The sequence below is a fragment of the Triturus cristatus genome, chromosome 1_2 (genome assembly GCF_964204655.1).
Source record: "Triturus cristatus chromosome 1_2, aTriCri1.1, whole genome shotgun sequence".
NCBI lineage: Eukaryota > Metazoa > Chordata > Amphibia > Caudata > Salamandridae > Triturus > Triturus cristatus.
The window spans coordinates 912,857,445-912,872,895 of record NC_140580.1 but is presented as its reverse complement, the minus strand read 5'-3'; the positions used below and the strand labels follow the sequence as shown (position 1 = coordinate 912,872,895).

General features: G+C 45.0%; 1 protein-coding gene across 1 annotated transcript in view; it reads right to left on the bottom strand.

The window, feature by feature from the left end:
• ZMPSTE24 (zinc metallopeptidase STE24) overlaps nucleotides 1-15,451 on the bottom strand; it is a 149,244-nt gene that overhangs the window by 90,835 nt on the left and 42,958 nt on the right. Inside the window, exon 4 of the mRNA XM_085609667.1 lies at nucleotides 10,912-11,028. Within this exon, the coding sequence (XP_085465793.1) occupies nucleotides 10,912-11,028 (117 nt within the window). The remainder of the gene's footprint in view (nucleotides 1-10,911; nucleotides 11,029-15,451) is intronic.

The following is a 15,451-nucleotide window of genomic DNA, read 5'->3' as shown; positions in this document are numbered from 1 at the left end:
TTGAAGTGGCATCCCTTCTCTGTTGGGAGCCTGTGTAGTTACATAAGGTGCAGTGTGAAGTGGGTTAGTTGAGGAAGGTAGAGGATGGCTCTGGTTGCTCCGTTCTGTATGGTTTGAAGTCAGTGTAGGTAGTGTGCGGCGATTCCTACATAGAGAGCGTTGCCAGAGTTTAGTTGGCTGGTGAAGGGGGCTAGTGTCATGAGGCGTCTCGTGAGCAGGGGTAGCAATTTGAAGATTCTCCGTAGCATGTGCAATGTGAGGAAGCAAGTGGCAGAGATGACGTCGATCTGTGAAGTCATGGTGAGTTTATCATCAAGGATGATTTCAAGATTTTTGGCGTGGTCGGTGGGGTTGGGTGCGGGGCCAACAGGGGTCGTTACAGAGGTTGCTGTTGTTGCCAAGGATCAGTACTTCAGTCTTGTTCGCCTTCAGGCAACTGGTCATCTAGTCGGCAATGCTTGTCATACCATCAGTGGAAGTTAGTCCTGGTGGTGGTTGGGTCATCGGTGAGGGAGAGGATGAGTTGGGTGTCATCTGCGTAAGATAAGATGTTGAGACGTGTGCTTGGACAATGTTAGCCAGTGGAGTCATGTAGGTGATGAACAGTAGGGCTGATCGAAGGGCTGATGGAAGAGCCGTGGGGGCCGCCGCAGATGATATCCTTGGGTTCGGAGGGGAAGGGTGGTAGGAGGCTCCTCTGTGTCCTTCTCTTCCCCTTGGATGCCGATATGATGGAGTCTTTCCATCAGCGTTTGGTGGAAGGCTGCTGAGAGGTCGAGAAGCATCAGAGCCACCGTTTCTCCCTGGTCAAGGAGGTTTCACATGTCGTCGGTGGTTGCGATCAGGGAAGTCTTGGTATTGTGATTGCAGGGGATGCCGGTCTGGTAGTGTTGAGTAGGTGGTTCTGTCAAGGTGTTTCATGAGTTGCCTGTTGATAGTCTTTTCCAGGACTTTGGCCGGGAGCATGGAGATGAGCCAGTGGTTATTGAGTTCGCTGGGGTCGGTGGAAAGTTTTTTAAGTAGTGGTTTGACTTCAATGTGTTTCCAGACTTCAGGGAAATGTGGCGGTGGTGATTGATATGGCTTTCGAGGTTGTAGATGCGGTGCATGCATGGGTCTGTGGGAGCTCCAGAATGAATGGATTTCATTATGGAGGTGGTGTTCTGGGCAAAGAGCTGGTTCCAGGCAGTGAGTGCGTAGTTCATGTTGGATGCAGTGGGGGCATGTCAGTTGAGAAAGTCTGTGGTGTGTGGGTTGGGGTCTCTATATGGTTGCGATCTTCTTTTGGAAGAAGTCAGCGCGGTTGTCGCAGAACTCTTTTGAGGGGGTGATGTTTTCGCTAGCTGCAGGATTGGAGAACTCTTTGACGATGCTGAATCGTTCTTTGCTGTTGTTGCCGCTGGTTTTGATGTATGCGGCTAGGACATTCTTCTTCGTTGCTCTCAGTAGACGGTGGTAGAGTTTGATGGAGGTCTTGTCAGTCCTGTTGGATGTGGCCTTGCTGGTGCGGCATCTTCTCTCTGGTTTCTTGCTGTTGCGTTTCGCTGTTCTGAGTTCTTGGGTGTACCAGCTGGCTTGTTTGGAAAATCTTCTGCGTCTGTTGTTCTTGATTGAGGTGTTGCTGTTGATGCAGTTGGTAGTCTAGGTTATGAGGTTCTTAATTTCCTGGTGGCAGCAGCTGGGTAGGAGGTATTGAGCAGGTCTCTGAAATTTTGCTCCTGCTGTAGTGGGAGCGCCGGCCATCTTGGGGGTAGAGCTGTGAGGCCTGGAGATGCTGAAGTGCACGATGGAGTGGTCGGTCCATGCGAGTTCTGTGATGTGGCTATACTTGACGAGCTTGCTGGAGGTGAAGATTCGGTGCAGCATGTGTCCTGCGGGGTGCATGGGGTTGCAGACGATTTGGGTGAGCCTGAGGCTGCTCATCCTGTTGAGGAGGTGTTCAGTGGTGTTGTAGTAGGGATAAAAGTTGAGGTCACCGAAGATGTAGAAATTGAAGTCCAGGGCGAGGGGTGGACAAAGTCTGCGATGGTGTTACAGAAGCTGGAGCTTGGACTCGGGGTGGTATGCAAGGGAACCTCTGATGGCTGACTTGGTGTTTGGAGCTTGTAGTTTAGGTGTACCATGGGGGTGGTGGTATTGTCGGTGGTGGACTGGATGGCTTCTTTGTGGATGATGGCAAATCCTCCTCCTGGCTTGTTGATGTGGTCCTGGTGAGTGATTTGGTATCCACCGGGAGTAGCTGTGGCAATGTTAGGAGTGGATGACTGGTTCAGCCAGGTCTCGATGAGGAAGACTACGTTGGGCGCCATGCCACTTCTTGTAAAATATTATTAAAACATTTTAAATTAATAGGAGTCAGTGACTTACCTTTCAGGAGACAAAGAACATTTTGTAATAAGATAGTTATCGCAGGGCATACCTAAGGTATGATTTAAGAGGGCGGCAAGTAATTTTTGATGTATTTTTGCCATAGGACTTTGACATTTATGCTAAACACTGACGTGAGTTCGTGGGTTTCTTTCTTTTTTTTAATATATTTTTATTGGCATTTTATTTATACATACTATATTACACCATCGCCTTGTACTTAGGCATTACATCTCTATAAAGCATATAGTATAGCAATTAAGGCAAGTACATAGGATTATGAACCATTGCATAGCTATTAGAGAGGGAGTGCAGCGTATCTGGTACAAGACTACTATACCCATTCCTCACTGCCCATTATGTTTATCGGTAATTCAAGTTGTACTTCCTGTATAAATCCCTCCAGCAGTGTGATGTGCTTCCCTTTACTCTAGGGTACCTGCGTTTGGACTGGGAGTGTAATGTTGCCATCTGATACCTATATGTGGTAGGAGATAGGATGGAAAACAAAAAAGAATGATTTAAACTATGTGGCCTAACTAGTGCAGGAGTAGGCTATAAGTGTTGGAGGAGCTCAGCGCGTTGGGGGGGGGGCAGAGGGGTACAATTGGGCGTTTTCGCAGCCCTCTCAACTCCTCTCTGTACAGCGCTCTCCCCTCAGCCCCAGCCCAGTTGGTCACTTCATGGCTCCAAACATTTAACTGTGGCCCTGTAGTTGACTTCCATGCCATCGCTATTTGCCTTTTGGCGAGCAGCAGGTCCACAAACCTATTCCCCACTTTGCGCTTAGGCGGGCAGGGGAAGAGTCCCAATAGGCAGGCTTCCACAGTGGGACTGAGTGTACGCCCCAGGGCAGCGTTAATCTTGGACCGCCCTTCATGCCAAAAAGTGCATAGGTTTTCACAATGCCATGTCATATGCAGAAAATCTGCATCTTCCTGATTGCATCTTGGACAGCTTCTCGGTTCCCCCCTCAAAGGCAGCGAAAATACAAGGTATGTCATATGTATATAATTAAATTGGAGATATTCGAACCGGTTTCTCCTATTATGATAAGAAGAGAAAATGAAAACTGTTAAGTTGTCACAGGGTCCAACAACCAACCTTTATAGTAAATTGAATTTCAATCTCTGACAGACCCTGTTGAAATGTAGGTTTATCTGACAAGAGGATATGCAATTGTCGCAGGAGCCAAATGAAGAGCAGCAACAGGTTTGAAGCAAGTAAGCACAGTCTAACTCCTTGCTCACTTAAAGTGCCTCAAGAGGGAGACAAGAAGAGTCATAGGATCCAGTCTGTTTAACCCGCATTGTGGATGGTTAAATGTTAAACAGTCCAAAAACTCTGCCAAAATTCCAGTCCCAAGCATCCTCAACCAAAATGTTGCTCTTTAGGTACAGTGTGAGTGAATGGGTTTTGTTTCTGCAGTCTTGATTCTATTCAAATCACTCTCAGAACATTCCACAAATGAGAAGAGCAAACTGAAAAATAACTATCTTGTGAAAAAGACAACTCAACTTTGGGTTGACCTTACTGCAGTTCCTTCATAGACTGGCCATTACACTTCCCTATGGCAAGACATATTATCAATCAACAAAGGGATGTGTGAGGATGTCTATCAATGTTCCTTACAGCTGGGGCAGCAATCTCTAATACCAGTGCAAAGATGATGTATTTAACTACAGTGGTTATGTTATTACATCACCTTGATCTGCTGATTTGATTTAAAATATGATTGACTTGTACGCCCCCCTTCTCATTACCTAGCTTTTGGGTGTGTGACTGTATCCAAAAGTACATTGGTTGTCTACTGCTTCTTGCAAAAGGCCTGATATTGCTGCTTCCGCTACGCTGGACTTGGACTGGAACGATAAAGTGCTGCCCCAAAACAGTTGTGTTGGGTTATGGATTATCCTAAATTGAGCCTGTCAATGACAGGTGCAAAGGTGAATTTGCGGTGCTTTGCAGCAGGTGCGTTTAGTCACTCAGGAAGCAGTTTTGGCACTTGAGATTGAAGACTAATGATAGATAATGTCTGGACAATTTTCTCAGGGAAGTCTGCACAGGGCTCCATTTCGATTTAGCTAATCTAAACTCTTCTATTGGTTTCATCAACACAATAATATTCCAGTTTATAACACTGTACACGTTATTTTCTTCCTCTCACTACTTAATGCATGTATAAAAAGGACACTACCCCTGGAAGGTCTCAATTTCCAAGGAGGGGAAACGATGGATGTTACAGACACCCTTTTGTTGGAGTTGAAGCACTTCAATGCACTTTTTGCTTTGAGGTTTAAGAGTTATGGTGTGGGCTAGTCAGCATACAATTGCATGGTTGCCGAAGTTTGTTGCCAAAATGGATTATTAAGTGCATTACAGACACTTGAGCACTGATTTAATTGTCTTCAATGACAAGAGGTACCTTTTGTTCAGAATTTCGTCGAGCTTAATCCTTTTTGTCAGCAGCCTTTCTCACTGCCGATAGGACGTTGCTAAGCTCTTCTCTCTTTCGCTTGTCACGAATGCGAGTACCAACCCTTTTCTTGATCAATTTAAGAGCATGATTGTCCTTCGATACTTTGAGCAACTCCATGGCATGACTCTCATAGGGAGCAAAGCCACACACTTGACAAATTTGGTGTGTTCGGGCACTGCCTGGATTTGGACACATTCTGGCAACGGCCTTAGGATAGCAGATCACCATAGCTGAATTCCATTATGGCAGACACATCGGAAGGCAATGATAAGAGGTAGTTTCGCCAGACGCATTAAAATTCTGCAGTGTTTTGGTGAAATGTGATCCCTATCCTTGAATTTTAATTTTCCATTTACTAAACACAAAGTTTAGTTCTACATTTATTAAATACAAACCAATGTATATATCCATGAAGCAGAGTTCTGAGGTTTTGTGATTTGGGAGACTGTACAAACTCTCCTTACATCCGCAGTCCATGGAACCAAGGCCCCCAAATAAGGAGCATCGTAATTATGGTACAGCCTAGTGACAAAACCCTCATAAGACTCCGCCTCTCCCTCCCTGACCCTACCAACTGCATAAGAAATTGGTTCCGTGTTAAGGTGTCATGGGCCAGAAATCTTGTACATTGTTGCCGCTCGAAAGGCAGAGACGGGGGAGGGGTGAAAGACCCCTTGCCTGAGGCCAGTCTCTCTTCTTTGGTCCTCTTTTCTTCTGCCCCAGGAGGCTCAATGCATGATAGCACTGCTCAGATGTCGGTTTCACCTCCATCTAGCCCCCGTTATTTAGGCAGACTGCGATGTGTCTTCTTTAGCTTAGCTACAAATAGGATGGTATATTGTACTTCCTCTGCTTGGTTTTTAGGTCTCGCCTACTAGAGCGTGCATGCTCTCTGTCTGGTGCAAGACATATTGTAGGCTTACCAAGAACACTCTAGGGGCTTGGAGTACATCCATTGCTTACCATTGGTTGGCTTTCCTGTCACTCACTTGCTTGCTCCTTATTCGTGTCCCAGCTGAGCAATCTCGTGTCTGTCTCTCTCACTTGGTATTGCCTCATTACTATCACTTTTGATTGACTGGCTTCTATGCTTTGACCGCTATCCAAGCGCTACTTTTTTCGTTTTGGTTAAGCACGCAATGAGATTGCATTATTTTTAGATCTCGCCTAGCGAAGCAGCGCATGCACTGCTCGCTCTTGGCGAGATCTATTGTTGTCGCTTTAGCTTGCGAAGCGAAGGTGGAAGCTCCACCAATGCTTCTTATTGGCGCGCCTTCAAAATCCGTGCTTTTTATTGGGAGGAAAGCATGTTTGGTTCCCTCCCGGTCTTCGTTCGGCGTGCCTGCCCGGACAGGACATGTGCATGCGCCCGGACAGCAGATATGCACGCGTATGCTGTGCGAGCACGGCGCGCTGCTTAGTTGCATTCTGCAGAGTTCCCCGAACGTCTCTTGCAATTACAGCATCTTAGCAGAAGGCGCGCACGGCGCGCTTTCACGGACTCGCCAAGGCTTCGTTAATTACATGTGATATGTATCAGTTTAATTTTATTATTAAGCTGCATCTCGCCAGTGGCGTTGTTTTCAAATGTCACACATGCCGTGCAGCACTTTACTACTTTCTTTACTGTGTGGGAGGTAAGCCGCTTCGGCCCCTCACAAGCCGGTGCTTGGGGTCTGTCTGCCGGGTGATGTTTGATCTGCCACAGAGCGTTTAATGGTGTCTTTTGATCCCCGCTTTGTCCGAGGGCTTGTGCCGCGTCGACTGAGATTTGCTCACTGAGTTTTTTTTATTACTATCTCCGGACTGCAGACGGGGGTCTCTGCTTTACTGGCGGAACCTGTCACTTTTCTCCGCCGCTCCTCTTATTTCTGACACGCTGCAGACAATCACGGCGTCCAAGCCCTCAAGCCCTTGAACTGAGGTACCTCACCGGGACTGAGCCTGAGTGGAGAAGCAGAGTGAGCGACTGCAGATTTCCATAATTTTTCAGTTTGCTGCTTTGCTTGCTGTTGTTCTTTCCATTTTTACTCATTTTTTTTCTCCATCTGCCCGCGCCCCTTTTTCTCTTTGCCTCGCAGCTTCTTTTTTTTTTGTTTTTGCTTCTGACGCTCGTTCAAATTCCACATCTCCTCGCAAAATGTTTTCCCTTTCGATGCCATCTGGGTATCTCACTCATCCATGGTCACTTTGTCTGCATTTCCTTTCCTCTCGTTTGGCTCCTCCCCCATGTCTGTCACCCATTCCCAGTCTCCACTTCTCTCTTATGTCCTCCACCTATCTCCCCTCTTCCTTCCTCCTCTTCCCTATCATCTTCCTCCCCGCTCCTTCCTCCACCTGTCTAAACTCTTTCTTCCGTAGCTGCCTAGATTCCAGTTTGCTTGTGTTACATTTCAAATGTGCTTATATGTGAAATTTCATTGCTTTATGTGTGACACTGTGAGTGACCGTTTATCGCAAGTCCAGCTGTGCCTGTTGCCAATTTCAGAATAACCTGGGCAACCTAGAAACAGTGAAGTGATTGGGAATGTAGCTGGGTACATTGTTGTTTCCGGCGCAAACTACATAACATGTAGGGTGTTGCATGCGTCCTAGGCTAACTTAAGAAAATATACGAAGACCAGGCTGACTACAGTTCTGCCATACGTAGCGGCACAAAAGAACAAGCATTTGCAATGCAGTAGTTCTCGCATTTACCCGAGTTAGAGCTATTGGCATTGTAAACGACAATGCCTTTTATTTAGGTTTTGATTTTTAAAACAAATAAAAGCCATTGTCATTTACAAAGCCAATTGCTTAAACACGCGTAAATGTGAGACCTATTGCATTGCAAATGATTTTTATTTTTAAAGCGGTCCCTCTCGTGTACACACCCCCCTGCACTCCGCATTGCTCTCGGTTATCTAAATGAATTTCCACGACCCCTTCCATGTGGTATTCAACCTTGTGTACTTCTTCCCTGTTTTTCCTCCCCACTACAGCCCTCATCTCATGTGTTGCTTCTCCTCCTCACCCCTGTACTCCGCACTCTTGCCTGCTCATCCGGGTGCTTCTATTCTGCCCGCTCATGGTGCTCTTTCACCCGTTGCTTGTTCTCCCCTCATGCATGATCTCAGTGTTGCTTCCACCACCTGCACTTTCGCACATTTTTTTTCTTTTTACTCCGCAATCCAACTCGGAAAAGTAACTAAACAGAAAAAAAGCACCTGGGTCATTTTGTCGGCATGCGCATGCGTGGTGCACTCCTCTAGAAAATGATACGGTCGGCCGCTTCAAAGACTCTGACTCTTTAGTCAAAACTATTGACAGAGCCAATAGGTCAAAAGGGCGAGATCTATTGGCCTATCAATGCTTGTTGTCCTATGAGGAAGAGGCAGCAGAGTGTCTTGGAGGAGTGGTAGTACCTAATTATCCCATGCTAGTTTTGAACAATGTCATTTAAGGTTATTGAAGAAAAATTACTTTGATAATTTTCACATATGGGGGAAGGCGGAGTTTGCTTAATCAGATGCATGGTGCTTTCACCCATGACAATAACAGCGATGCTCATGCTCCACGGTTTGGTGATCGGGTTAAACTGATCTGGACTGGTGCACCTTGGAGACATGTCCTGGTTCGTCAACCAAATCTGTGCTTGTGGACTAAATAAACAAATTAGCACAACAACTTTCTAATGCAGTTGTTGGCTTCAACACTCCCAGGCAGTTTCAACTGTGATTTTCGGTTTTAATTAAAAACCATTGCTAACCTTGAACTGTCCGGTTTCAGTACACAATTGTTCATTTTACATCTAGGAAATGCGACCCATAGCAGGTTCTCACCTTGGGTCTTTAATAGCAACTGTAGCCAACTGCATCTTAAACAGAGAAGGGAAGCAGACTCAATAAGAGAATGGTTAGCATATAGTGCACGCAGTAAACTGAATGCCTTCAATGCATATTGTCATGTTTGAGTGTGAAAGATGGCGGAAGAGGCTCCACAGACAATGGAGTTCTCCAAGGCAATGGGAGTTATTCACCCCTCTGTCTATATGCTCAAAAGAACTCGAACAGTCATCTTTGCTCTCTGAGAAACACTGTTCCTCCACCCTACGCTACCTTGGTCTGCCCACTCACTTCATGCATCTCAAATAGGTCCATGTGACCCAAGCATTTTCCATTTTCTGTCCATATGCTAAACACATTTGACTATCAGCTAGCTCATGTGTATGCAGCACCATGTGCAGTCTATACATGTGCTCCAAGCACCCACATGCTATGTATTAAAAGTGGCTGCAGGTCCAAAACCACCCACACTCCCTCCAAGTGATGCCCAAAGCTTCTTACATAATGTCTACTTGCCCAAATCCCCTCACAAACTGCCTACTTGCCTCAGCCTCCTCATACACTGTTACCTGCCAAAATTGTCTTGCACTCTATCCTCCGTACTAAAAAGCTTCTCATGATCTGTCAATTGATGCACTTGGGCACCCTTTTGCAACTGACTTATACCTCAGACCTATCACAAGCTCTTCACGCTCCGTCCATCCATCCATCAGAAGCTCCTTGCACTTAGTCCCTTTGTCACAAGCTCCTCTCACTCAGTCCCCCACCACAAACTCCTTATACCGTTATCTGCCACAAGCTCATCACACTGTCCCACTGCCACAAGCTCCTCCAGTCACCCCACCACTACCTCCTTACTCGCAGTGCCCCTGACACAGACTCCTAGCACTCTATCCGCACCACAAGCTCCTACCAATCTGTGCTTGCACCACAACCTTGTCATAATCAGTTGATCCAATAGAAGCTTTTCTGCATTCTGTCCACCCATCATCTGGTCTCAGCACTCAGCCCACCTGTCACACGATTCCTAGCACTCTGTCCAGTGGCCTTTGCCTCAGCGATGTGTTCAACTGCTTAGTCCTTTCTCCACTCGCCCAAAGCTACTTAGCTTTCTGTCCAACTGCCCCAAGCCGTTTGTCGAGTTGCCCTAAGCTTCCCAGCTCCCTATCCAGCTGTTCCAAATTCCTCAGCTTGCAAATAGCTGCCCCAATCTCGTCAAGTGGTCTCTTAATGTACTGCAAGCTTCTCAGACAGTCGGTCCAAATGCTTTACACATTACTGTCCGTTTCCGAGACACACACGCTTCACATCTTTCATGCATACTAAATCTACTTGGGTGGCTAAAAAAGAAAATGTTGACAATCCTGGAGAGTAGTGGAAGTCATCATACTTGAGCAATGATGCAGGTATGTTCAATATATAGAGGTGGTTTAGCCAAGCATTTCGAAAATTCTGCAATACTTTAGTGAAATGTTAATTCTATCCTTGAATTTTAATTCCCCGATTATTGTACACAATTTTCAGTTTTTCACTTAATAACACAAACCAAAGTATATCCATGGAGGAGAGTTCTCTGGCATTTCTCCATAAATCGGAGCATCTCTACAGTGAGCCGATCTTTCTTTTTCTCTAGTTGACTGTAGTGCAGTCACACTTAAACTTATAAGCCCAAAAGAGATTGGAAATCATCCTCTACACCCCATTACATCGGAATGAATGATGGTACTCATTCTACATGTTTCACCATGGATGGAGTAGCAGAAACTATTGTATGCTGATCCGAATAGAGAGACTATAGAAAGAATACTACTCTCGTCCAGCCCCTAAACCTTCCAGATGTCCATATCTTTCAGGAGTGTAGGAATAAGGACACTCTTAGAAGAGGATGGGCCAGTGTGAGTGTTCTCTATGAGTGTTGACAACAAACTATTGACCAGACAATTCTTGAGTTGCGTCCGAGCCCTTGTGGGAACTGCTGGTATGCAAGGTGTTCAACTACCTCCTCAAAAGATTCCCTTTGTCCAGCCCAGCTGCTCCTCTACTCACTTGCACATCCTTAAGTTCCCTAAGAATCCCTCAGTTGGTAATTCATTGCTGTGTGCATTTCTTTTTTCCAAACCAGGCATCTTTACATATATTTCCCAGAAACCCAATGCAGCAATGTATTTTTATTCATGCACTGCATCCAAAACTGGCACATTTAGAGCATAGGAGACAGATTGAGACAGGATAAGTGCATACCTGCTGGTTAAAGCCATGCCTTTCTTCAATGGCAAACGTATTATAAAGACTCCAGGGCAGGCTTGTCACCGCACTGAACAATGTAGCCAGGAGAAGGAACATCAAAGACTGAATGATCTAAAAAAAGAATATATACATAAATTGATTGTAAGTAGATGACTTCAACAGTGGCAATTTCTACACACCATCACTCGTTCCTACATCAGCAAGCAGCTTATGAACATAAATCCTCCTGATCACGGAAAACACAGCCCATAAATAAATCCCAAAAATATAAGCTCTCTAGAACCGTTCTCCTGAGCATTTCAGAAGGCGTAGTAGTAGGACCGCAAAAGTTATTAACCAACAAAATATACTTGTAACTGGGAACTATAAGAGTATCTGGAGAAAGAGAGACATGATACAGTACACCCACCTCGTAAGGTGGGATAATAGGGAGACTGCCTTTGCCATTAAATGAGTTGAAGCTGCAGTCATTCATGTTAACCCAGTAGCAGTCATTCATGTTAACCCAGTAACATGAAAATATTGTTTTGCAGATTTTGTTAAGAATAAAAATCACTCGTATGGTATGTATACTCCAAGGATTGGCTGTATTCGAGATCCTAGTGTAAGAGCTGTAATAAAAACAAGCATTGGCATAGCCATATTTACTTTATGTGGTCAGAACTCTCTCAATCCAGCTCCTGGCAGGCATAAAAAAAAACATTTATAAAAAAAATGTGGGGTGTTTATCTGGAATAAGCTGCCACAAGTGTCCAAATCTATAGTCTATAAGGAACCCCCCCCCCCCCCCGAATCTCTACACAATGGAGGAATGAAGAGCAACAATTCTAGAGCAACTAGCTCAATGGCCTTGATGTAACTGTTGACTATGTGGTTTGTACCTATATATGTTTGAAAGAGTTACGAGTTGGCACCACCCCAGCAAAATTAGTTCTTGCAGCAAGTGTGGGTCTGCTTACATGATTGTAAGGAGTTAGAAATTGTGACAGTTATAAAAGGTGCAATAACATGAATGTTGATTTTATAGGCGTCTGCAACGATTGTGCTAGAATGGTCTCTTCTTTCTCTTTCGATAAGAGTTTGACCTTTTCCTTTGATGCAACAGAAATCCTTAGAATTTTTCTTTGGAATGTGTAGTGACATTAGCTGCGTTGTATTCTTTAAACACCTGCACATTATATACGTAATTCTTTAGATTAAACTAAAAAAAGTTTCTTAAAAAAGGAAGAAATATGAACAGATCACAATGGGAAGCATCAAGAGAAAAATAACAAGAAACCTATTAATATAGGTCTGAGCTCGGCTAAAAGACTGATCTGTGATGGGAAGAGAGCTCAGCCTATAATATGGAACTCGCCAACCCATCAGCCAATAAGAGTGATTTGTTCAAACCCTGAATGCTGAAAGGTAGTTACAGTCCAGTTTTATCTGATACCAGTTATTCCACCTGAAAAACCAGTCTTTCCTTCCTTGACTGTAAACAGAGGAAACTCACATCAATTTCAGAGGATTCATTCCTATAGGAAGAGTGAAACTATTCATACAGGTTTAGCATAAATGGTTGTTGGCCTTTACTGAGATAATAGTTCAGGTATGTTGGACTACGAAGGCTGAAGCTGTAAACTCAAGGTCTCAACCTTAATTTCACAAGATTTACTATGATACAGCAGGAGGACATGTGGCGAAGCAATGCGCCAGCTTTGCCATGAACATCAAGACACTAAGCAGCTCCACGTGGGACAATTGCTGCACAAGTGGGAACCCGGCCACTAAGCACAATCATTTTAACAGCCGCCACTGCTGTGGAATTCCTGTCGTCACATCCATACAATCTGTAAATGAGTCACCTTGTACTACTTAGGAAATAGTCTTAATGGGGGTCAGATTTCTTGAACATTTACAACTTCCCTCACCCCGAGCCGTAGTCGATGCGGATGGGTCCCAGACATACCTGGCCATGCACAAGACATTCAGGCGGGTTATTTCAAGGACGAACACTAACGAACCTCAGATGTGGCCAGACAAAGTGCTTTCCGCTCCGAGAAAGCGCTGCAGGTTGTGGTTTGGCAGCTCGGCTACAAGTCGAGACAACACCTGCACACTGTACTGACAGAGAAGGCCAAGGCTAGCGTCCGACAGCCTCTCAATTTGTGTATGGTGGGGAGGAGGGGGTGCGAGCGCAATGTGGAGCAGGCTGATCTGCAGCAGTTAAAGCAGCGAATGGATGCACTATCCGCGGTCAATGGGCGAGAAGGATTCTTAGCCAGGTGTAAGTACTCATGCCGTCAGAAAACCCGATGCAGAGGCTGGAGCATTTCAGAGGTCCGTGCCATCACAATACCAGCTTACATTAATATACAGGGCAGCAACTAGTACTAAACAAAACGCAAGAAACTGGGAATTTGCTTAACAGGAAAACACTATTGGCTCAACGTAACTGGGGAAAAGCCAAAAGGTGCACTGGAAGAGTGGTGCGGGTTAGAATCAAAATAGAAGCGTTGTGATTCGAGACTTACGGTGTGGGAATAGTATGGCTGAAGGTGCACTGGTAAAACATGGCGGCGAGAGAATTCCCGGAGCTAGAAGAACTGCACAGTGGTATTCAGGAGGTCATTAGACGCAACATGGAGTGACCCAACACGCAGTTTAAAGATCCGAGAGCGGGGCTAAGAGGCACAGCCGAGGTTAGGGAGTGCTTGATGCTACGGTGAACACATACAGAACAGATGAACTGCCAGGGCTCTTATGAGCACAGCTCGCTCATCAGCATGTCACGCATACACAGTCTATGCAGCCGAGGCATGCCCTCAGCAGAGTAACAAATGAGAGCAGGCAAGGTGGCGCAGATGCAAGGCAGCAAAGTAGGCTTCTCGAGGCGAAACTAGACATGCTGGGGAGCGCTCAGAAACATGCACCAGCATGGCCACTACCGTCAGGACGCAAACTGCCGAGAAAAGACAGGACTGAGAGAGAGCACAGCTGGAATCGAGCAGCGACGCTATCTGTTTCCAAAGCGTGAGCTCGATAATTGCAAACAGATGGGGCCGCTGCTCGCTCCTGCAAGTTAAACGCCGTAGTGCCCATTTCCACAAAAGCCCGGAGTGATTCCAAGAGGTCACTCCAAAGCGGCGCTTGTGCGCTGCATAGGCGTGACCTAAAAAAGGTAGAGGAGAGGGAAGGAAGAAACACATAAGCGATATCTTAGAGAAGGGATATGAGATTATCGAGCAGATGGTGGGAGAAAGAAAGGAACGATATGCACTCTCATGGAGTGTAGAACCATACGGAACCAAGCATTTGCAATGAAATAGGTCTTGCATTACTGAAAGCTTGAGATATTGGCATTGCAAAAAATAATGTTAAATATCCCAGCACTAACATAAGTAATAAAAGAAAATACAAGAAGCAACGAAAGGGTGCAGTACCCCAGGCTGTTACTTGGTGTCCCTGAGGAGTTGTAAAGGGACCTCGATTAGCTCCATAAAGGTACTGCATCCTTATTGCACTTATAAAAAGAAAAGATTGCAGCTAAGCATACGTTTCCATTTGTTTTTCTTTTATTACTTATGCTACTGCTGGGTTGTTTGACAAAAAAAAAAAAAGTAATTAACATTTGCACCGCCAATAGCTCAAACTTAAACTAAAGCGAGACCTATTGAATTGCAAACGCTGGTTTTATCTGCATTCAACTATAGGATTAAGGGACGCCACTTTCCCAATGAACGGTGTATGTGTTTTCGGTTGTGAGAACCATGTTTAATCTGAAGTGCCGGTGGCATGGAATCGTGAGTGCAGACATAGCAACCATTCACAAATGAAAAAGGCAGAAGAATAAACTTTCACTTCCTTGTAATTACAAATACTAATCTAAGTGTTTCCTTGTAGAACATTAACCACAAACTACATCACTTACCGAGGTACTGCAAACTATGTGGGCAGCGCCTCTGAAGATCTAATAAACATACTTCCGTTATTAACCTAATTAAAAACAAAAACAAAAAAAACACTTGGGAAAATCCAGAGCAATAAACTTTTTTACAGGATCAAAAATTAAAAAAAATAAAAAAACTGACCGCCAAAGGGTGCAAAAATCTATTTTCTGGGAGACTAAAGAAAGTCAGTTTTCATAAAAATGTTGAAAGTGAAATTTGTTTGTGAGACTTCACATGCTTTTGCATGCACTTTACCTACATGGCCCAGTACCCGGTGTGCGAACGGCTGTCTGTTTCAGCAGCCCGGCAGCTTGCTATGAGAGGGGGAAATCGAGGTAATTTATGCATGGTTATTTACTAGGGTCAGGGATTAAAGGTAAGGAGGATTCATGCAGACATCCTTTCAAGTGGGACAAAGTGTAAAGCGGGGAGCACACAGATAAAACACTACACAAGCAGGTCATGAAGCAAACCGCATCTGAGGGGGGCAAGAAGACATTGTTGCTCAACCCAACCACATCATGCTGGTGAGGTTGTTGCATCAGAATTGTGTGATGTCAGGTAACAAAGGCATCCGTTTTTGATGAACGTTGTGAAAAAAA